This window comes from Mchenga conophoros, linkage group LG5, assembly GCF_057382185.1.
Source record: "Mchenga conophoros isolate Kocher_MC1m ecotype Shallow Benthic linkage group LG5, M_conophoros_male_GT1.1, whole genome shotgun sequence".
Lineage (NCBI taxonomy): Eukaryota > Metazoa > Chordata > Actinopteri > Cichliformes > Cichlidae > Mchenga > Mchenga conophoros.
This window is the reverse complement of record NC_140530.1, coordinates 10,456,593-10,480,573: the sequence shown is the minus strand read 5'-3', so window position 1 is coordinate 10,480,573 and position 23,981 is coordinate 10,456,593. Positions and strand designations below refer to the sequence as shown.

General features: G+C 42.0%; 2 protein-coding genes across 6 annotated transcripts in view; both read left to right on the top strand.

Moving 5' to 3' along the window:
* The first annotated feature begins 883 nt into the window (after positions 1-883).
* On the top strand, positions 884-12,035 carry phf20a (PHD finger protein 20, a). Of its 4 annotated transcripts, none has more exons than XM_085273195.1 (17): positions 884-1,033; positions 3,063-3,169; positions 3,765-3,930; positions 4,206-4,290; positions 4,593-4,669; positions 4,777-5,365; positions 5,480-5,530; positions 5,638-5,907; positions 6,151-6,345; positions 6,453-6,548; positions 7,176-7,331; positions 7,683-7,864; positions 7,970-8,069; positions 9,394-9,589; positions 9,694-10,135; positions 10,421-10,601; positions 10,727-12,035. In XM_085273195.1, exons 2-17 carry the CDS (start codon positions 3,087-3,089, stop codon positions 10,867-10,869), a joined length of 3,012 nt encoding a protein of 1,003 aa, XP_085129321.1. In that variant the 5' UTR covers positions 884-1,033; positions 3,063-3,086; the 3' UTR covers positions 10,870-12,035. The 4 variants fall into 4 exon arrangements, with proteins under 4 accessions (XP_085129321.1, XP_085129323.1, XP_085129322.1 ...); XM_085273196.1 differs by lacking the exon at positions 884-1,033 and adding an exon at positions 1,931-2,141; XM_085273197.1 differs by lacking the exon at positions 7,176-7,331.
* Positions 12,036-12,578: 543 nt separating this feature from the next.
* Positions 12,579-23,981, top strand: part of ndrg3a (ndrg family member 3a) — a 32,721-nt gene continuing 21,318 nt past the window's right edge. For both annotated transcript variants that reach the window (XM_085273190.1, XM_085273189.1), the window contains exon 1: positions 12,579-12,740. The gene's annotated coding sequence lies outside the window, so the exon portion shown is untranslated. The remainder of the gene's footprint in view (positions 12,741-23,981) is intronic.

The following is a 23,981-nucleotide window of genomic DNA, read 5'->3' as shown; positions in this document are numbered from 1 at the left end:
TTGATACATCAGTTCAATGTAATTATATCATTGCAGTTTAAAATGTTCATGGATCTAACTCTCAAAAGCAGAAGTAATACGCCTTGACGTTTCGCAATCAGCCAGTCTGTCTTGCAGTGTGTTACACAATCACACCCAGAGAATGAGAATCCATTTTTCCTGTTTGTCCTTAGACTCACAAGGGAAAGCGTTAACAATCAGATATACCGGATCCCCCCCCCCCCGACACACACACATACAAACACACACTTCTCCACAATTGTCATTGCCTTCACTGTACATGTTCAAATATTTGTCATTTTTATGTTCATCACTACACAAACTTCACTCTGCTTCATCGGTCATTCTGGTGCAAAGCTGCCAGAGCAGCATAAACATTAAAGCCAGATAATAGGAGCTCTGGGCTTTGCCTTTGGGACTTGAACAAGTAAAAGAAAAGAGATCCAGGCGAACATACACCGGGGAGACACTCGTGTCCCCTGGGCATAGTCAGGGACTGAAAGCATCACTATTCTAAGATCAAACCAACAACTTATTTAGGAAACATTAAATACAATTTAACATTATACAAGGAACAGCTGTACTAAAAAGCCATTGAAATTCTGATTTTTTGTGCTTGTATTTATGCCTGTGCCTGTATTTAGACTTTATTACGGATTTATACCGCATGTGACTTACATTTCTGATTTCATTTACTGCTTTTACATTTTTGTACATATTCATAATTATTACAGTTTATAATAGATAAAGTTTGGCAAATTGCAGGTTATTAAATATTTAATATTTATCTATACATACGCAATGAAACAGACTGTATTAGATGAGACGTCCTATTGATATTCACAAGGGCTTTGGTCCGTTTAATGCGCATGCGCATCGCAGAAGCACACTGCCCGCGCCGGTGGTGAATGCAACGGGGAGAAATTTAACTGCGTGGTCTTGAGCTGACAGGCGGAGCCGGCGGTTCCTGTGCTTTTAAGCAGTTACACAGCAGATTATACATCGAACCGGACAAATAGAGACTGGTAAACAGGTAAGAAGCTTGAATATCCTCACTTTGCATTCGACAGATTTAAATTCCCAGTAATATCGTGACCGAGGCCCGGTTGGTGGGTGCATCAACAGCGGTATGGTGCCGCATGTCGGCTTTTTGAGTTCAAAACAAACGTGACGAAGTAGGTAATAAAATGTTATACGAGTACATATCGGTTTTGTATTTGTAATATAGCAGGTGTGCTTTCAGGTCCTACGGTCTTTGTTACTCTGTGCTTTGAAATGTCTGTGGCTGTTTAGTTGGAGAAGTTTATACTCGGCATTTCCACGCCGCGCGCACACACAGCCAGAAAAGTATGAAAAAGTAGGCCTTCTGCGAGGCCGCGAACGGCTCTGTGAACGACAGCTGCTCGCCCAATCAAATGTAAGCGTCCCGCCTCCACAGTGCTTGTTCGACGAGTGTTATTTGTCAAAGGGTCTGACGTAGGTGTCAGTTACTTTCGCGCTCCGCCCTCCGGTTATAAAACACTGGACAATAACGCGTCTATAGTGGTAGAAGTGGTCAACAAAAGGAAATCTGGGAAATGTCGAGTCCTGTTAGTGTTTTTTCTCTTCAGCTTTTCCCCCTTTTATTAAATTAGAAAATAGCGGTTGAACGCTGTTAAATGTATTGGGTGGGCCGGTGGTAAAATAGTATATGGGGTTCCGTTTTCCTCCGCATATTACAATGCGAAATGTGCTACTCCACACATAGTCTTAGCGGATAATTTTGAGATTAAAGTAATTTTTATCACCTGTTTCATGTGCCCTGATTGTGGCATCTTACGTCTCTTGTGCGTCTTCTGTGTCCGTGTCGCTGCCGTCTGTGTAGCTCTCTGCACGCCAATAAACACCCGATTTGATCTTAAATCCAGTATTTTTGCCGAGCAGACTATTGCTCGCCTCTTAATGTAGCGGGAATACCCTACGTGCAACCATAATGGTCTTTACCATTGTCTCCCATTGTGTCTATACGTGAAATCGACTGACCAAAAAACACGTGGGCAGGGTAGTGTGAAGATATCCGGTTTGTAGGTTGCGCTGAAATCCGGAGTTACTCCCGACAGTCTCCGCTATGGTGAACCGATTAGGCTCCGTCGTGGACAAAAGTAAGATGCTGTGGTGCATGGTGTGAATTTTTAGTTGTTTAAATAAAAGGCACCGGCATGTCAGTCTGTCCTGTGTACGTACGCATGACAAAAGAAGCGATGTTATCGGGAGGATTTCGGTCTATTCCTCTGCTCGACTCCAACGACCCTCATTATTTTTTATTTGTATTTTTGTTATAGCTGAAATAGCGATCATCGGTGTTATTCTTTATCTGACAACGGCAGTTTAAGCAGAATGTGCTGTTAAATCAATCCCGTGTTAGCTCGGTGCAGAAATGTCTTCCTGCTGTAGTGGTGAATGCCTACAGTGAGCACATTATCTTTGTCATTCTTAAACCGTCTTTCGATGTGGTTGATAAGGATACACTGAAATCGCACTGTGATCAATTTGATTAAAACCGCTTAGGAGCCTGTGTGAGGACATTTGATTATTTTTTTATTTTTTAAAGACTCCTATTCTTTGAGGTAGTGTTTGCTGAACATCTGGTACTGGCTACATATTCACCACCATTTGAGGGGCATGGCTCACCTTACTATACCAGTATTTAATCTCTGCACACTGTGCCACACCATGTAACAACATTTGTAATCTGTAGCTTGTATAAGCCTACAGTGGTAGTATTTTTCCCTTGCTGGACAGGGTTATTGTTCTTCTGGCACAAAGGGGGTGTCTTAGATTGGTATTCAGATTTAAAGAGTGATTTATTTTTCCAGTCACTTGGTGAAATATTTAGGAAAGACCACAGGCACACACAGAGTTGACTGCATTATTATCTGTAAAGACCTTGACGGTCGTGTGTGTGTGCACATGTGTATTGTGTCCCTTGTTCGGCACAATTTATGTCTCTTAGTTGCAAAACAGAGGTCATATGAGTGCAGATTCTTTTAATGGTTAATGTGTGTGTGTGTGTGCGCATACAGGAAGGGTGCCTTGATGTGGGCAGTATGAGTAAGACGCCCCCTAACAGAAGAGGGATAACATTTGAGGTGGGAGCTCAGCTTGAGGCTAGAGACAGCCTCAAAAACTGGTGAGTCATGGCCTCACTCATTCCTCTCTCATCCATTTTACTGTTCACTTCCCCCTCACACCTAAGTTTCCATTCCTTGTTTATTTTCGGGCCTGTATTACAGTAACCGTAATGTTTGATGAGTGTCCTCAAGGTGTCCCTTAAGCTGTGAAAATCATGTAAAAACATGTTAAATTCTATTTAAAGGAATTATCCTTGTAAATGTGTGATAAGACTACATCATTAGAATACTGCCATTGCAAAACTAAGTGGGAGGAGCCTTTTAAAATATGAATGTCTTTTATAATAGACCTGCACTCCTTCTGACACAGTTATGTATAAATGCAGTTGATATTGTATACAACAGTTTAGTGCTAAAGGTATCATTTAAAAATGAAAACTAACTCCACTACAGTAAGGTGTAAATGCCCAGCACACCATCCACTAAGTACAGCTGTGCCATGGTTCATTGTATTTTATGTGTTTACATTTTTAAGCTTGATTTCATTTCTAAAGCCACCCTCATATGTTTGAGATAAATGATAAGTGCTTAAATCACTAGACTTGTCATTCATTCAGCCTTTCTATAAACTAGCCATTGAACTTCTTCCTGTAGGTATGCTGCCAACATTGAGAAGATTGACTATGATGATGAAAAAGTGTTGATCCATTACCGGCAGTGGAGCCACCGTTACGACGAATGGTTTGACTGGACAAGTCCCTACCTGAGACCTGTAGAGAGAATTCAGCTGAGGCGGCAGGGCCTGAATGATGATGTACCTGTAAGCTAACAGTCATGCTTGCTTTGAAGTGTGTAGCGTAGAGACATTCTGCCTTGTCTTCTTTACCCTTTGTTGCACAGTGCATTACTGCATTGAACTGGTCTTAGCGAAATGCGATTCTTGGGTTTTTGTATTTGCATAAGTTCAATGGTACTGCTGCTTTTACTTACAAGTAAAAGTGTCATTTTTAATAAAACTATAGGAAGCCTTTAACACCTCCACCTCCAATGCAATCTTTGAAATGGTGCCAACAGTGTCACATCTTTTCCCTCCAGGCCTTTAATGTGAATGACAAAGTGTTGGCCAGCTGGTCTGACTGCCGTTTCTATCCTGCTAAGGTCATTTCGGTTAATAAAGATGGTGAGTATCGCATTAAGTTAATGGGCTTAAATGAGTTTCAGTCATGGATTTGTTACTAGTTTTTAAAGTTTTGCATTTTCATTGCAAAGTAGTGTTATATGGAGTATAGTCTGAGATCTTGTACGTTTGTTTTTGGTTTCAATATGAAATCTGTGATGTCGTCTAAGTACTTTCTCTTTTGTTGGGAATGCAAAAAAAAATCTAAAATGCTAGATTTATCTGATTTCTGCATAGAGCGATTGCCTCACACACATCACATTTAAAATGATCAAATAGTTGTATGTTTTCTTCATTCTTTTCAGCATCCTACACTGTGAGGTTTTATGATGGTGTCATCCAGACAGTGAAAGGAATACATGTGAAGCCTTTTACCAGAGAGGTACCAACATGTTTTTTTTTTCTTACAAATGATACGATATACTGTCGTGGATTCGACTACGGTTTTTAGATCTTTGTTTCTAAGCTATTTCTTTGCCCTGCTCACAGAGAGGTGGAGGGAAGTCTCGGTCTTCTGAAAGGAACATGGTTAGGAGGGCCCCAAACCGCAGAGACAGAAGGTCTCAGGAGAACGGGGGACCCAAGAACAAGCGAGCCAGACGCAGCACTTCAGACCAGGAGGAAGACAGCAACACTGAGGATGAGGAGCATGAACAGGGAATGGTAAATGATAAAAACAAGAAAACAAATGGTGAGCTAGAGGCTGTGCCCACTGTCAAAAAAGAAGAGGAAATCCCTGAGAAAGCAGACCAAATCAAGCCCAGGGATGTCGAAAAAGGGACAGGATTCAGTAATGGCGTGAAAGTCGAGGAAGACGAGAAGGAAGGTGGCGAAACGTGTCGCATCAATGGAGATGTGAAAAAGGAAGAGGTGGAAATGGAACAGACTGGAGCAAAGCCATATACAGAGTCACTCAAGCCATACACAGAGTTGCCCACTCAGATGTCATTGCAAACAGAGCAGGTGTCTGTCACTATGACAACCACAGAATCCAGTGGCGATGTGGAGCAGAAACCAAATGTCCAATCAGAAAGTGTTCAGGCCGCAGTGGATGTGCCGCCTCCTCAGCCTGTGAAACGTAAGTGTTAACGCACTAAATGAAGTCATTTAGCAGAAATGCCATTGGCTCTCTAGTGTTTTGGAAAGCATGTGAGCGCACTTTGAAGAGTTCCTTTCATTTATCTTTTAACAGCGGTAAGGAAGCAGGGTTTCCACAACCCCAACAGATTTAGCAGAGAACCATGTGAGTACATTTTAACATTTTTGAGTCAAGCACTGCAATTTCTCACACTCTTTAAAAAAACAAGAAGAGCTTTATTTACACCTTGCACTTCTTTTGTTCTGTTTCAGTGTATCGAGTTATCAAAAACCAACCTCCTCCTGTCCTGTCCATCAATCTTGATCACAACCCGTTCAAGTGCAGCGCTCCTGGCTGCACAAAATCATTCCGTAAAGCCAAGCTGCTGCATTACCACATGAAATATTACCATGGCGAGGAACAGCCCCCAGAGGCAGACCGCAGCCCCACAAGGAGCGTCCAGACTAGGGCCTCTGAGAAACAGTCTAGTGCCACTGGTTTGGATGGCACAAAGAGAAGGCGCACCATTTCTGCATCCATGCGTAAGTTATTCTTCAGTTTGTTATTTGTTCCAGATAAAGTGACAGAGGAAGAGTTTTTAATAAATAAACTGGGTCACTGCGTCGCTTTTTCAATAGTAGAATCTGAAATGCTGAGTCACGGCTTGCTGTTATTTTAAATCACATACTTCAGAATTGAGGCCAAGTGATAAATATATGCACGTCCAGCATTGCTTTGAGATCAGGCACCTTGGCTCATAAATTCCTTGTGATTTTTTTCCTCAGAGTCTGTTGGAGTTGCCACGGCTCCGCGTGGAGAGCTGAAGGCTGCTGGCAGACGCACGTCAGCACCGCCTGCAGTCAACACTCAAGGCCATCAGCAGAGGGCACTGCTGAGGGAGAAAAGCAAAGAGAACCAGCTGGACAGGAATGGCTGTCAGCTGCAGGACAAAGACTCAGACAGGAGTTGCTTCGATATTGGTCAGTATGATGCAATGAAAATATGCTCAGAACAATTCAGCTTGTATGAGTACCAACCTGTTAGCAGTGTTTGCTGTACTCTCATGCAGCTGAACTCTTGCCCCTAGGTTCAGTAAAAGATAAACTGAAAGAAAAGCCTAAACAGAAGGACTTCCTCCGCATTAAACTCAAGAAAAAGAAGAAGAAAAAGAAGGCCAAGTCTGGTAAGAAGCAGGTGCTTGGCATATGGCTGCATCACATATCTGCTGCTCTGCATGCGCACTCACTGTGACATTGTGGGAATGGCTAGCCTGCAAAGCATCGTGCTCCATTCAGTCCTCTTGGTGTGGTGGTTGAGTCTGTGTGTGTGGGAGAAGCGTGATATTTGTCGTCTGCCTCTGTCCCTCCATAATGTCAGTCAAAAAACTCCAACATCTTGTCTCTTAAATCTATTGGTCAGCTTGATTTATTTTATTTTTTTAGATTGTTTTTAAAGTTCTTTTAGCTGGCAATACAGATGGAAAAAGCCAGATTTCATTGTGGCACTGATAATGACTGATCCGACATACAAGTCCTGCACTAGTGTTAATTCTGGGTAGCATTCACAGTGGTGTGTTTGGCATGCACACGAATGTATAGGCGGCGTTCCACTGACTAGTTATTTGACATTGTTCAGTCCTGAAATACGGGCTGCATGTTTGCCCCCCGATTGTTCTTGAGTAATGTCATTTGTCCATAATGTATGTTTGTGCCACATTTTCTCACTTCCTGATGGGCACTTGTTTTTAGCATTATTAAAGCTGACATTTTTGTTCAACATGTGCTTCCCCCCCCCTTCCCTGTATTAACAGACTGCACAGGTAGTGAGGAGAATATTGGCATCTCAGTATTGGGTCTTCAGTCCAAATTGAATTTGCCACTCAAAACTCCCCCCTCACACAATCACAAGCCCGAGGCCTACCCCAGCAGGCCTGGATACAGCTACTCAGAGCAGATACATGTGGATGGTGGGTATTTCTGATAGTGTGCGTGTATTGAATATGTGTGGATGTAGATGGGTTCCTCTCCCTACATTCTTCTGTTCCTTTCGGATTTAATCCATCATGCTGCAGATTTTTGTTTAGCTTGACTCATCTTTGTACATTTGATACTCATGCATGCAACAAGTCAATATAGTTGCCACATTTTAAACCTATGGTTGATTGAATCCTTTGCTGGTGTTCGCTGCCACTGCTTGCTTCATCATTTAAGCGGAAGTTTTATTTCGACTTAACAGGATCACCCACAAACAAATTAAATCTTAAGGTTGTGTCGTTCACTTGAAAACCCAACCGTTCGTTTTGTCCCTGTTACTGTAGACGAGGATAGTATCAGTGACTGGTCCACTGATAGCTGTGGGTGGAGTGAAGATGACTTTGATGTGGATTTGGACGTCACTACACCACCTCTGAGTGTGGACTCTGGTGCCTTAGACACCAGTGACCAAGAGATAGTGAGATGCATCTGTGAGGTGGAAGAAGAGAATGACTTCATGATTCAGGTGAGCTTGTTGTTGTTTTGTTTTTATTTTAAATCAGGCTTTATTATTTATTGCTTTTGAATCTAAGACTTTCACAATTGTTAAATACGTTTGTCTTGTTGTTAGTGTGAAGATTGTTTGTGCTGGCAGCATGGCACCTGTATGGGATTGTTGGAAGAAAATGTTCCAGACCGTTACACTTGCTACATCTGCCGAGACCCACCAGGTAAGGGGGAAAAATTTTATTTGTTTATTTTTTTTAAAAGCAGACCTAGAATTATACTTTCCAGTGAGCACGAGGGACTGTGCAGATGTTCGCGCACAATTGTCAGCACAGAATTTACATTAGTTTAACAACTGTGCATGTGCCCCGTGTGACAGACCTCAAAGAAATATAATAAGAATCACATTGGATCTCCAGCTGCACAATAGAGTATGGTCAAAGCCTAAGACTGCATCATTTCCATCATAAAGCTTGCTCTGCTAATCTGTTAGAAATAACCATTTGCTTCTGCTGTAGTTTTTACTTCTCTCTCTCTCTATTTTGCACAGTTGAGGAGCGTATCAGGTCATTTCACTGCGTGTTATACTTGTATAACTATGTACGTGACAAATAAAAGGATCTTGAATCTTGAAAAAGTGTAACCGGCCATCTAGTGGACAATAAGAAAATGACAATGTCCAAGGAACATTGGACAATACGAAAAATTATATTTTTAAAGTTGTTCCAAGTTCTAAGATTGTGTCCCTGTGGCTCTTGTTGGATGCTAAATTGTTTAGCCAATAATCAGTAATCATTTTTATGTCATATGACTCATTTTTGTTACCCTAATTCTCATCCTCTTCCTCCTCCTTCTCCTGGTTTGAAGATGCTATCATTTCACTGTGATTCTAAATGCTTACTGGACTGTACATGATATCATTGTGTAACTTTAAATTGAGATTAGAATGTTTAGTCCTAATAACCATAGTCATGACTTTTGACATACAATATTAGCATTTTAAAAGGAATTCTGCTTCATATTATTACCTTGTTTTTTTTTAAGACAGAAGTTTTACACTTAGGTGTGTCGCTGTATGGCACAGTACACTTTGCTTATATAGAGTCATAAGTTCCTGGTCTTCAAAACACAGCTAAATTACAGAAACTATGAACATTGCTGGCTATTGTTTTTAGTTGGTTATTAGTGGGAACTAAACAATGTAGTCTTCTGGGGTGTTTGACTGTGTCCACGGTACAGAGCTGCATGACTGTACAGTCCTGACTTTAGCTAAAAAGAAAATGTGTGAAGAGTGTGTTAATATTGCCAAGGTGGAGGAGTAAATGATGGAAGCTGATAAAATGCTGCTAAGCTAAGACTTTAGCACACATCTGTTTAGTTGACTTGGTTTGCTTACGTTTGTGTGTTCTGTTCTTCAATCTGCCATTTATTCCCAACCAACTAGAAAAGGAGTCAGACACAGTTTGGCTTGTACAGAGAATATTGGTGGCCTAACAGTCAAAGCATATTTTTGCCGTTACAGTTAATATTTAATTGTCTCAATTTCAGGTCAGAGGCAGAGTCTACGTTACTGGTATGATCGAGAGTGGTTGACCAATGGTCACATGTATGGACTCTCGTTCCTGGAAGAAAACTACTCTCACCAAAATGCCAAGAAGATCACCACCACCCACCAGCTGCTGGGAGATGTGCACCATGTAGTGGAGATCCTCAATGGTCTTCAGCTTAAGATGAGCGTCTTACAGTGAGTACAGTTATTCCCAAGACAGGATATTTCTGACCAATGCACTTCAGCTGTTATTAATGATTAATCAGTCACACATTGGATTTTTTTCCCTGTACTTTCAGGAACAACTCTCACCCTGACCTGCAGCTATGGCGACAGCCCTGGAAGCATTTGGAGAGGTCAAGGATTGGTTCAGATTCGTGCCGGAGCAGCAATGCAATTCCATCTCCTGTGACTCCTGATGAGGACATGAACCGAGGAGAGATCTTAATGTCCAACGCTCTGGAGAAGCTTAGCCGGGCTGCTACAGCTGCCACCGCCTCTTCGTCCTGCTCCTCTTCCCCCTTTCCTTCCTTCCAAGACTCTTACATTACCAGTGAACACTGCTACCAGAAACCACGAGCATATTATCCAGCAGTGGAGCAGCGGCTGGTGGTGGAGACCCGACAGGGCTCTGAGCTGGAGGGCAGCATGAGGAGCACAGAGGAGCTGCTGGAAAGGGAGCAACGCTACGGAAGCCTGCTTGAGACAGACAAGCCCAAATCAACAGGCATCAGCAACAAGGTGGGCATTTGTTATGTAATTAAACTAATTAAACTGAGAAAAGCTGCTCTTCTGAGGGGGATATATAAAAATATACTTTTGTCAGCATTTCTCAGAATAACTCACCTCATGTGAGCATTAGATCTTAACTGCACAGGTCCCTTTTGGTTTATTATATAATTTAAAATGACTCCATCATAAACTTTGTTTTTCCTCAAAGTGAATACATTTACAAGTAAGTCCTTGTACAACTCTCATGTGGATTGTAGGTAAATCCTCCCATTTTTTTCCCTTAAAACTGTTCAGGCTTCATTGGGTGGCTCATGGTCACAGACTGAGAACAGGGACGAGGGTGTCAAGGACTCCGGAGAAGCTTCAGATAACAGCAGGCAGCATCAGCAGTGGCGGATCAACCTGCTGGATCACATAGATGCCGTCCAGGACGAGGTCTCTCACAGGATGGACTTCATTGAGAGGGAGCTAGATGGTAAGCCCTTTGACTTTAATAGCTTCTGTCCAACTAGGTCATTTAACTCACCAAACTGATTTAGAAATATGACTGATAAAATTTCACAAAGGTTCTCTGAAACAAACTCTACTTCTTGTCATCAGTGCTGGAGAGCTGGCTGGACTACACCGGGGAACTGGAGCCTCCTGAACCTCTGGCTCGTCTGCCTCAGCTCAAACACCGCATGAAACGGTTGCTGACACAGCTAAGCAAGGTGCAGCAGATCGCCCTGTACAGCTCCACATGAGGGCGTCAGAGAAGAGCAGCAGGTTCAGACGCCACACAGCCTGCAGAAGAGATGCAGTGGCTGAAGCTCACTGGTCACAGGCTGCAAAGATGACAGTATTCATGCAGGTCCAAGACTTTGTTGGTTCAGCACATTTGCTCTGATCTGACCTCTGCTGCTGTTTCTCCTTTTTTAAAAGGGTCCGTGTGGTGGAATCCAATGCCGTGCTCAGCTTGTGTCATATATGAATATTTATATGAACATTTATATGAACGTGTATGAAAAGTGAGCATCTTAAATCAGGATAAAACACAAGAAGTAACCTCGTAAATGCAGGAGAAAATCCTTTAGGACCAGACTACACTTCTGTGGTTTCCATGCAACTCTAAACCTTATGAATGCCTTTTGTCTGAGCTACTGCTTGAGGTTGTCCCGTCTCTCCCAGTACGCAGTGCTTTACATGCAGAAGAAGCTTTATAAGCAAATTGCAGTTCCTGAACCTACACTCTTTGCAGCAGATTTCTGAACACATTTTCACTTTTTTTTTTAAAATGGTTTTGTTTTGCATAACCTTGTCTCCCAGAGTTCAGTTGTGGTCATCTATCATGCCGTAATTTGTCAAATTCTTTTGGTAAATGTGGACAGATAGAAACTTGAAGACATCTAGTATGTAATGATGCTGTATAAGCGGTCCCTACAAAAAAATCTATTTTTTCTGACCTCCTCTAGGGTTTGTTTTCCACTACACTGTGAAGTTATTTTTGTTGGGTATCAAAGGCATCTTATTTTAGCTTTACTGGCAAAAGGAAAAGTTTTGTCTAAAAGCTGTCTGCTTGTCCGTTCACCCATTTTATCAGTTTGCGTTCCTACTTTAAATTACTCCTTGGATTGTCGTTGCTATAGCACTTGACCTATGATTCACTGAAAATTGTAATGTGGACTTGTCTCTTCTTAACCTATCATCTTGTGTCAGTGACATATTACTCAGAAAACCTGTAAATGTGTTCTTTTTCCTGTATTCTGTTTATTTACAGTAAATCGTTTGTTTGTAAATATGTCATTCTTCTTTAATGAGCATATTGTATGCTACTGTACTGTGTGTCTGGTTTAGAAGCAGGGGAAATGTCCAGAACAATGCAAACAGATTTCCTGGTACATAAATAAAATATCCTTGATATTAATCGCGATGAACATGTTCTGTATGTTTTCTCATAAAAACAGAGTAGTCCTCTTCTGTCTGTGTTGACTACCAGTGAAGTCGATGGTTGGATCATTCATATTTTGATGTTGATGTTTGATGTGACGGTTTTTGGCTTTTTATGGCATAGCCGATTTGAGCGGTTATATAATCGGCTTGAAAATAGAAACTGGATGGGGATTGTAATCGTGTAATCTCTCAAAATGTCAGCCGCTATCGTGAATGAAGGAATGAGAAGGAAAATGATATATTAAGCCTCAATGCTCATCTGTTGATCAGAGACTTATAAACAGCGGTCGTTTAAAAATTAATCGTCGATAAATTCAGCAGCCCAGCGAATCTAATGAAGTTGGGAACTGAAGTCATCACAAACACTGGCTTTGATCGTCTCTGTACATTTTGTTTCTCCCTTGGGAGCAGAGTGTCGTCTCCGTGATTTCGGAGCGGAGTGAGACCTCCCGTTCTCACCCCCCACTTTGTGGGCGGTACCGCCTCTTTCCCATTGGCTCCTCCGCCGTGTCTCCGCCGCAGCGTGTAGTTCCGCCCAGAATTACTAGTTGAGGCAGAGGAAACGCTGGGCAGCCACGAGCGTTGTTCGCTGTGTACTTAGAAATACAATTCACCGACGGTATTCAACAGCACTCCCAGCGAAGAATTGACAGTAAACCACCGGATACTTATTTCAACCGTCGAGGTGAGTTTTCATAACCGTTTACCACTTACAGATGTGCCCGATGCCACAGCAGATTACCTCAGCTCGCTGGATTTCTCAACCTGTTCGTGCTGCTGTCTGTACTGTCCAGGCGTTTGTTACATCGATGATGGCAGCAGTTAGAGGATCGTTAGAGGACTAGTTAAAACCACATGTTAAACACCAGTGGCTCACAGGGAGCGAGCGGTCCAGTCATGAAAAAACCCCAAAAACCAACAAATAAATAAATAAACTGCAGCTGAATTGAATTGAGTTCGTAGCCGCTTCTCTCAACTGTGATGCGACATAACGCCTGTGTTAACGGCTTAGCTTGTTTCCCTTCATTTGTCAGTGCAGTTGTTGTTGCCATTGATCTGGGATTTTTTTTTCACTGTTAACATTTGTGCTTGCTAAGTGTTAACCCGTGTTTTAGCTAGTTAGAATACAACTAGGCCTGTCACGACGCCTCATAACGGACTGTGACAACTAAAGAAATGTTAGCCGAATAGCTTTGAGCTAAATAGATGGAGTGCACAGAACCTGTTAGTACTTATTACCTGTTAATAAAAAGAAAACAAAAACAAGAACTTTTATTATAAACACGCCAAAAATACAAGTTGTGCCTTTTATTTAACTCCCCCCTATCCAATTACTGGAATAGTAATATGATTTCTATCTGCATGGATTTAATTTTAGTTTGAATTATAACAGGAAACATTTGTCTCCAAAGATCCGAAGCCGGGTGTTGAATGTCCGGCCTCCCACCTCTCGCAGTGTGAGGGCACGTGTTGCCCTCAGCTTTGCACGCTCCTCCACAAATTGTCCCAGTCTATCCTCGACAGACCCATCATTACCATGCAGATCAGTCGCAATGAGATAGAAGCCCCCCCCCCCAAAGAAAAATAATTAGACATAACGTGACTGATGACATTGTCACTGGTACGCAGGCGAAGGTCACACAGGTGAGAAGTGTAAGGGAGTGGGCATCAGGTGTTTCTCATTACTAAGAATATCAGAGCCTGTATTTAAATACCACCACATATCCCACTCTTTCAGAGTAAATCTGCCATTAGGTTATTGAAACCGTTTCATTTATGGGAGATTTAAACACTACAGAAAAGGACAAGAAGGTCACTGTGACCTTTGTGTTCCTTCCTGTGTGCTAAATGTGTAAGAAAGCCTATGTAGCATATGTAAGTGTTAAAATGTAAAGTTTGATGGCGTTAAATTCACAAATTTTATCTCCCACAGTGCCCCGAACAGTGCCACATGGTCAGAACAGGCTGAACAGAGCTTACGCAACTACCAGGATTTTGTTGTCAGTTGCTATATAGTTGCAGAAGACTGTTGACTGCGATTGGGAAAGCTTGTATATATAATAACAGAGCAGATGGCAGGTAGGGTGGGGTGGGGTGTTTCGCCTTATTGTTTGAAGCTCTAAGCTCGTGGTTGATTATTACACCGAATCACCTTGTGCTTAACTTATGGGAGGGTCAAAAGTTGTTTATTAATGCACGCGTTGTCCTTCACATCTTGGAATCTGTAGGACAACGTGTTCATCAGGTCTTTCTAGGCTGTAATCCTTAGAGCCCTCGCTGAAATGTTGAATAATTTATAAGCGGTTTATGTGGTTTATCGCAAGAGTTTTGCCATATCTTTTTTTAATAGGTGGCGTGATTCATCTCCCACGCGCGCTCGGAAATTAAAACAAACTCACTGGAGTGAATGCAAAGGCGGCAAAATGAAACAGTTGCGGGCTTCACATGGCATTAACGCTCGTAAGTGAATGCTGAAAAATAATTTCCGTTTGTTAGTGTCAAGAGGTGAAACTTTTACGGTGCCTTTCAGCTTGGATTACACTTTCCACTTGATGTATTACAAGGATTACAGAGTACATGAAAAGTGAGAAAATGCTGCTGTTGTGCAGAAGAGGATTTCTTGCAGCATTGGCAGGGATGAATGTCAGGAAATAACACTGGCTGCTCAGATGGAGACAGTAATTAAGCCACTGTGCTGACAGTCAGTCTTGTCTAGTATTCGCTTTTCACCTTTGGATTCCCGGCCCCGCAGGGCCAAACATAACCTGTGCCAGGCACAGACGTTTACCGTGACTTCTTCTTATAATGGAAAATGCCTAAAACCTTTGTTGACAATACATCCTCATCCTGTTCTGCTATTTCTCCTTAGTCAGTTGGCAGTAAAAACATACAGCCAGCACATTATTATAGTGTTTTTGTTGTTTTTTTTAAAATCCCCAGCAAGGCGAGCAATGTAAACATTATCCCGTGTGTCTTTTTCTCAGTCCGGCTCTGTCCTCTGCGCTGCTGCTGTGTTTTCGTAACAGCATCTGTAATTGAAGCTGTACAAAGCCTGGAGAAAACAGATGATGGATGTAAGCCTCTGCTCCGGGTTCATCTCTTAAATTTCCATCTCATCCCAGTCTACCGCTGAGTCCCTGCTCGGTTTGTTTTTATTGCATGGATATAACGGAGGATAAGTTTCCTTATGACGAGCTACGAAAGGCAAAACATCCAAGGCCGTTTGCGAGCTGACTTTCTTCGTGTGAGGCAATCGCGCTGTCTTCTACATAGTTTTCTCAAGACTTTCTTATCTGCTGGATCCCATCCCTGCTAGAAGGAGGGCTCCATCTCCATTTTCCTTATCAACATCGGCGGCCAAATCAGCAGGTGGGAGTGAGGCGAGGAGAAGCACAGGTGGTAAGCTTGTTGATCCAAAGAGTTGGATGCAAGCCAGGTTTGACCTCTGGACTGTCCCCGTCTCTCTGCTTTTCATTTAGGATCACATATTGAGCACATCTGCACAGATGCCATCACGTTAACCCTCAGTTTTCTCTGTTCCTCTCGTTTGTCTGAAGGTGGTTGTTGGATTTCTGCGGAAAAGAAGCTGTATTCACTAATCCAGATTGGGGGAGATATTCCAAATCCCTGTTTGTCATAGATCCATATAAGCTGGCACACATCACACAGCAGGCTCTCCGAACTTAAAAGTGTTAATAGCAGCACGCAGCTTTTAGTTACAGTCCCTCACAATAGGCTGTGAGCCGTATGAGCGGTTACATCCTCCGTTTGCTTTATGGTCACAGGGACACCCAAGACACTTAGATGCTTTAATGTGACGAAGCATATGGGAGATGCAGCGCCCTGGTAGTTTCAGGACCCCCTCGATCCATGTTTCTGCTGGAAGCTGATAAATTCTCTCACAGATGAGACGCAGCGAGCACTGATCTAAAAACTTAGGGATCATACTTTGAGAGGTTTGGACCCTTTAGACTCGGTGAGAGTTGTTTGTTTCACGTTTGCACGTGTACATGTATTGTTGTTTTTACATATTAGGAAGAGATGAATAGTCGACATCTTTTTATCACTCGTCTGATGTTTTCTCGCTGGACTTAAAGTCAACGTGCTGGAGTCGTAGAGTCAAAGCCAGCTGTTGAAGAATTCCTCATTGGTTGTTGTGATAAGAAGAATATGAGTTTATGGAAATGATGGTGAAAAAGGTCGCTCGATTTCAGCAGTGCCACCAGCTGAGCTGGATCTGGGGGGGGCGTACCTCCCCCTCCTGTGGTTGCCAAGGACACCGCCAGCCTCCACAGCGAACATTCGCCAAGGGAAGGCGCCAGAGGAGCCACCTCTGTGTTTCTCTGGGAAATTGAATTGTCAGCAATCAGTCATTGTGACAGCCAAGCTGACCACACAGATAACTCTATTAGCAGAGGCTGTGTTCCTGTGAGGCAACAGGCCTCTTAGCACTGATTCATACACTGAAACATACTGAGACTTGTCCTCATTCAAAGCTTGCTGTGTTTTCACAGGCAGAGGTCTTCACTGTCTCTGGATACAAGGGCTCTCATGTCTCTGTGCTCTGTTAATGTTTTATGGAAACAGTATCTTGTGTTTCCCTCCCCTCGTTTGTTGAAGTGACGCTGATGTGCCGTGCATGCGTGTGTCTGAGATTGTTAGGTCCCGTGCCACACAGATGGCCTCGCTGCTGCTTTCACAGGTGCCCTTCAACCAGCCTGACCGCAGTCTCCAGATCCTGCTGAGCCTCCAGCAGGACTCTGCTCTTCTGGAAACTCTGCCTCTTCACATCAACCAGCTGTGACCCAGGACACAGACACACTCGCACACACATACAGTTTCTGTCTTCAACTTTCTTTCTTTAGGCTTCCTGCACAACTGAGCATGGCAGAGGAAATCCCCATAGACTGAGCCGCAGCTAGCCTAGCGTAGCATAGTGGGGCAGGTACTCTATTAGCAGCGCTGAGTGCAGGGCAGACAGGCCTGGCCATTCAGCCAATTTATAGCCAGATACCAGGAGGAGCGGAGCCAGGAGAGATTCATTCAGTCACACTCACACCTCAATCTGAGCTATCAGAGCTAATTTATCAAGACACAGCTGTCTCGTCCTTCGTCCTTTAGCAGCGATATTTTTTTTCCTTGTAACCCATCATTAAGCGTCCTTTATGTGAGACCTGTATATTCTGATGTCTATTGATTCATCAATGGTGTCTGTCATGAAGCTACAGCTTAGGCCTGGGCAGTATATTGATTTTTTTAAGGTATGTTAATATGTTTTATAATGAAGTATAGGATGAGACAGCATTTGTGCTGATGTAGTTTAATGTTGTATGTAAACCCATGCTAGTAATTGCATGTCTTCTGTCACTCAGTGCTGCAAAACAATTTTTCCAGAACTGTGCTCGGTCTGCATCTGCAGACTATTTCTCTCCCCTGCACCATGAAGGGGGGAAAACGTGTTGTCTTAAAAAAAATATTCCAGTTTAAAGATGATAGCTTAATGTTATACAGGGCTCTAGAGTGCGACCAATTTGGTCGCAAATGCGACCAAATTTTTCAGTGGTGCGACTAAAAAAATATATTTGGTTGCACCTGTGCGACCAACTGTTCCGGTAGCAAAAAAACAAAAACAAACCTGCAACCTTCCCTGTGGTCAACAACAGACACACATTTTGCCCCTATCGTGGACTAAACCAATCAGAGATAGTCAGGGGCGGGACCTCTCTGATTGGCCATGGTCCAGTTGAAAGTGCAGGTGGAAGTGGGAGGTGAGTAGCTTGAATAAAGCGATATCGATTCATTAAATCCTGAATCGACTTTTAAATATAACTGTGTTTTGCCAGAAACGCCAGATTCTCAGATTAAAGCTCACAAAACCATTTCAACAACAACCAAACAGCAAACGAGAGCAGGTACACGGATTCCACGCAAAGACATAAACACAGAACGGACCGACGCTTCAGAATCAACTTTGTCTTTCTCGGCTTTCTCACCCGACGGCCCGTAGACGGACACGCTGTCGGAGATTAGCGGTTCTTCGGGTCCGCGCTGTGATTACGTCTTTTTGCGCTGATTCTGAGCTGCAGGTTTTGTCTCTCTCCAACCAAAATTCACCGAGCCAGCAGCAAAAGAAGCAGCAAACTGCGCGTCACATTTGATCAATGTCGTCATGAATTTTGCTGTTTTGCTTCCACGACTATTAAAATCACACTTCATGCACAGCTAGCTCTCTCTCTCTGTGTTGTTTACAGCGCTGTCGGCTGCTGTCTTTTTCTTTTCTTTTTCTTTTTTCACTTAAATGACCTCGGACATTTTTTTTCTGTTGTTCAATACTGAAGAAATTTAAACTTTATATGCAGAACATTGTAGAATATTTTTAAGGTTATCTGCTATAAAAAGCCAAACCAGGAAAATCTCCTTCATGTTTTTCTGTGTTTTATTCTCAGTTACTTTCACACAAAGGCATCTGCTGTGATGTTCACAATTCTGATGAAGTCAGTACTGATAAATGATCAGAATTATAATATATCTGACTGTCTGAGGCTAAGTTGAATCGAATCGGGACTTTGAAAACCGGAATCGAATGGATTATAGAAATCAGTGATGATACCCAGCCCTAGTGAGCAGCCTAGGCACGACAGAAGTGGATGTAGCTGTAATAGGAAAAGAACTATTGCTAACTTTTCTGTTAAGTTAAGGCCTGATCCTTCTGAAAATCATAGCCAGTGCTCTGACACGGTGTCATCAATCTTTGAATGCTGAAAAAGCACAGTGTATCCAGAAAAACACATTATATTATATAAATTATTATAAAATTTGTGTGCGCCTAACTTTTGTGCCGGTATGCCTAACTTTTTAAAGTTAGGCGTACCGGTACGCCCATGGCAAAAAGTTAGTCTAGAGCCCTGTTATAGTTGTTTGTATAGCCAAGCTACTTCATTTGTGGAAACAGAACGCTAACAAAATGCTGCAAGACTTGATTTACTTTTTTTAGGGATACATTAAATTCGCCAGTGAAATGTTATATTTTTTAACATAGTTGGAAGATGTAAAATGGTCTAAGTTTCCCGACTATGCAGTGACCTCTGATATATGATTTCCCCCCATGTCACCCAGCTGCACTACAGTAACTCAGTTGTTTTCTGCAATACTGTTTTCTTATTAAGTCTGTTTATCATTGTTTGAAAGGATCATCTGGGTCAGTGCCCTGCGGGGCTTTGTGGAGTTAAAGGAAAGATGAAGTGAATTCATATGCGTGTTTGAGACATACATTATAAATGCACAGAGAACTTTTATAGAGGAGGGTAAAATCTGTGAAGTCTCTATCACAATAAATGGTTTCATGTGTTTTTAAAAAGCGAGGAAGTCAAAGTGCGTAAGTCCATTATGTTTCCGTTCTCATGGCTGTTCAATTACAAATGAAGACACGCACAGGTCGGTTGTGTTACACCTCAGCTCTGGTCCAAATTGATGTTGCTTTGGTTCAGGTCTTTTGATCCTACCAGTCTGTTTATCAATCAGTCAACTTCATGCAATGGAGTTGATTGTTGACTGATTCTTCCGATGGAAAAATGAAAGTTTCTCATTTGAAAAAGCAGCTGGTCCAATGCAGCAGCAGGGGGATTCACAGTTAGCCAATCAGCTCCACAAGTAGGACTAACTATGATGTTAAGCCAAAGAATCAAGGAGGAGTAATAGGAGCAATCATATGAACCTCATGCATTCTCATGTAGTGCTTGTACTTTGCTATGGTCCGGTCTTAAAATCCCGGTCAGACTAGTATGTTTATGAGACAGAAGCGTTATCAAGTGTTAATTAGCTTAAAACTGAAGCACAAACTCCAGGAGGCCATATTATTCATTAGGTAATATCATTAAAACTCCAACCACTTGACAAGTTAACTTCCAGTCATTATTAGAGGAAGTGCAGTTTCTGACACCTCAACGGTGGCTTCATTTTTCAGTCCCGGAGGATGCAGCTTGGTATCTTAGCATCAGTGTCGAGTTAAAGCAGTGTTAAATTATGTTGGTCTCTAGTGATTACACTTGAAAATTTGGATGTATTTACTTTAAACTATGCAGTTTAATATAGTCACAGGGGTCCAGTCACACTGCCCACTAAGGCTCTCATAAAGTTGCAGCTTAGTGTAAGGACTACTACTTTATTTATAAACGAAGACCAGAATAGATGCTTGACTATATAGTACAATGTAGTGAGGAGGGTGGGGCATGGGGAGGGCTGACTCATGTCCCAGCTTCCCTCTTGCAAACACCCGAATCCACAACTGCATAATGGATAAATTGAGTTTCCAGTTTGCTGGTCTGAAACATCAGAACACCAGTGGAAAATATTACTGTTGGTCTCTGGGTCTGCATTAGTGAAGTAAATTTAGGTTGAGCCTGAACGTTATGAAAAGTATTTTTACAAACCATAGCACTCTGTTTAGGGAGCCAGCCAGTTGTCCTCTGAGATTTTCTCTCGACATGTGCGTCTTCATGTAAGACATAAAACATGCTGATTATGCCCGTAGATGTGCTGTTATGAATCAAATCTGCCAGATGGTGCTCTTCAATCTCATAAGACAATTAGCAGGTAAAGTGCCCTCCTTAAGGAATCCTTTAAAAGCACTCACCGAGTAATAAGATGGTTTCTTGCACTTAGCTGCTCTGCAGGATTAGACATGTGCATAAGTGTCCATGCTGGTGATAGACTTATTAATCGGTCCAGTTAATTATCGCAGCCTTCCCCGTGTCAGTTTCGCCATTCGATGGACAGGTGTAAATACCAAGCTTTCAAAGTGCAATATATCTTTTTGCTCACCTTCTTTTTTTAACACATACAATACATATACATATATTTACTGTAAAGTTAGGCAATATGTTGAGATTTTTCAAGTGGTCACGGCCATATCAACTGGGAATTGCCATTAAGTTATCAGATAGTTATCACTCTTAGCCTCGTGGCTCGGAAATTTGTCAGACACCACAATGGAGGCTTCAGGCTTTATGCTACTAATGCTAAACTCTTCTAGGCTCTTTTTAAAAAAAAAAAAAAAAAAAAGATCCCATATCGTGAGATACTGTTACAGATCTTAGGTGATGCTGGAGTGCTCAGTTTCACAGCACTTTGCGTTATTGTTGCCAACACAGATGTAAGACGCACAAAGGAGAGAGAGCGGAATAAGAACATCTAGAAACGTAACATGCGCCTACACTGCTTTTGCGTCTTATCTGCTATAAATGTTAACTTTTTGTCTCCTTATTAATAATTGGGGGAAGAAAATGCTCAGCAATAATATAGCCATCTGTATTTGAGTGTTCCTCGAATCAGATATTGGTTTGTGTGCTTTTAGTTTTGTGATTCATATGTTTGTTTCTTTTACATGCAGAATAATATACTGTCAGTGATACTGATAATTCTAAATAATTTACTAATGGTATATTATGTTAGCTATAATATAAAATCAGCAGTAGTCATCATACTAGAGCTCACTTCGTTTTTGCCAACATAGTGTCCGTGCTGGTGGGGCATGGGGTTAATGTGCTCTCATTAAGGTAATGCTTTGTGGCCTGTTTAGTGCTCCTGCTGCTGGGGAGACAGCAAGTCTGTCTCTTTGTTACCTTTGTCTGTAAGCCTATAGCTGTGCTAAGCAGTTTAATGTCATTTACATGTGTATTATATATCATTTTCATTGGATCTTATTTCAGTGAACACACTCCCCACATGCAGCTGTTGGCTATTGAAGCAGCTTTACCACTATAGTGTCTTTCATGCCAGTGAAGCCCTGCTAAACTGGATTGAAATGTGTTAGTGTTTTTTAAGTATTTTTTTAAGCTTTTAGTTGTCTGAAATTGCGTGAGTGTAAATAGGTGTGTTTACCTTTTTACAGAAATCTGTCAGTAGAAGAGGGCCCTCTCTTTTTGGCAGGCAGATGAGTGCACTGACTACAGTGTCGCTAAAGCTTTTTATCACAGACAGCGATGTCATGTTCATCGAGAGTGAACATAACTGGTCAGAGGACAAGGTCGTGAGTCTTCTGTGGACATATTCTGTCTGGTGAATAGGTCTTAAACCTTATTGCTCCTATGTGTGTAATGTCCCGTGAGCCCTCCAAGTACAGCCTCTGCAACATTTTTATCACTTGCATTTTGAGTAATGACTGTCCGGAGGCACAGGATATTAAATGTAGTAATGACTGAGTCAGTGCGCCTTCAGATTCCTTTCTCAAAGAGGGGTGAGTCAATTATAGTAATGCAGCTTTTAGCTTTTATTAGACCTTATTAGTCCTAGAAGGATCAAACAAGGAGGTGGTAGATTTGTTTGTCTTATTAACTGTCCTGAAATAGCTTCTCTCTGGCAGGCTTTCCCATGCACTGATCATCTATGCGTATTGGCGTGTATTCATTTATTACAGAGCCTAAACCATTGTTTAGAAGTTTAATGTCAAAACCAGCTGTGGGTGTTGCCCCACATTTGGGATTTTGGATAAAAATATACCTTTTCAACTGAATCCTGAGAAAAATGTCAGCAACATGTCTCGTTATAGTTTTTTTCTCATGTTGTCAAAAGAAGAAAAACTCTTCTGCCAGCTTGTACCAGGAGAATAATAGAAGCTGTAAGGAGGATGATGGAGCCCCAGGAGAGCAAGCTGTCATTTAATTACGCAGATATGAAACACGGGGAGCTGCGTGTGAGTGCGCGTGCATGCCAGTGTGTGCCGTGTGTCTGTGCTCGTTCATCTGTGTGGGTTTGCTGACAGTATCTGCAGGAGATGCTTCGTGTTATAGGTCAGCTTTTCCCACAGTGGAGAACAAAACATCTCAGACTCCAGATCGGATTTCCTCCCAGGTATTATCTCTCTGGGTTTAAATTCTTTCTGTCAGTTACATTGTTAGTGACCTAACAAGGGGACTAGGCTGGGAGGGGGGGGGCGAAAATGCAAAACGAATGGATTTTTCCTCTAATTCTCTTACCAAATGACCCCAGTTAGAGCAATAATCTGCAACTGAGCCTTGTCACAGCCCATTAGCTTTACTCCGGTGCGGATTGTCGCCTCTAAAGACTCAGAACTATAAACACCGGCTTTGCCTGTTTACGAAAAGTGAGGATAAGGAAATTTCTAGTAACTGTACACTAGAAAGATTCCACTTGAATAGGGCATCACCGCACCAGTGCCCGGGTTAGGCGAAGTTGTTTACACAGATTTGTGTTTACCCCGAAATTGAAAACAGAGGAGCAGACATGGATGTCGGGCTCTCTGAATGGCTGGCAGGAGGCTAGTGGAATTTGTGCTAGCCTGTTTTCTATTGTGATGTGAAGATCGCTGAAGTGTTGAATGAGGACAGGAGTTTTAGTTGAGGACAGACATGCTTGTGTTCCTCTGTGATTGTAACATTTTGGCAGATGGGCAGATAAGTCTGCGTCCCGTCAGTGGAAGTGAGTTGGTCATAGGCCCAAGTCAAGAACGAGATAACCAAACTGGGTTATTTATTAGATAATAAAATATCCTTAAATTTTCCCCAAAGGTTGGGACATTTTGTGTTATAGCGGCTAAAATATTAAAGGGTCATTCTCTGTCAGTTTATCTAATGCTTCCCACTTAATTCCAATTGTATTGTTCCCATGGATTTTTTTTTTTTTAGGAACATTTCTAATTGTAAGTTTTTGGGAATGACACTGAAGGCTAAATGAACTTGTAACAACAACGTTTAAATAGAGTAACTAGATGCAATATGACAAAAAAGAAGGTAAAAATTACCGAAAAAGAGCACAATTAAATAGAAAATACCAAATAGTGAAATAACTTTTAAAAAGCTCAATAAATTAAATCTGCATATATTGGAGGCAAGTAAAGATGTGAAAAAATAAATAGAGGTGAGGTGTTAAGAGTTTCTGTATCTGTCCTTTTGGCACTGCCTGTCTGAAA

Coding starts and splice junctions, on each gene's coding strand:
- phf20a (XM_085273195.1), top strand. CDS start 3,087: ATGAGTAAGACGCCCCCTAACAGAAGAGGGATAACATTTGAGGTGGGA. Junction 6,346..6,452: donor CAGGAGTTGCTTCGATATTG/GTCAGTATGATG, acceptor TCTTGCCCCTAG/GTTCAGTAAAAGATAAACTG. Junction 9,590..9,693: donor CTTAAGATGAGCGTCTTACA/GTGAGTACAGTT, acceptor CTGTACTTTCAG/GAACAACTCTCACCCTGACC.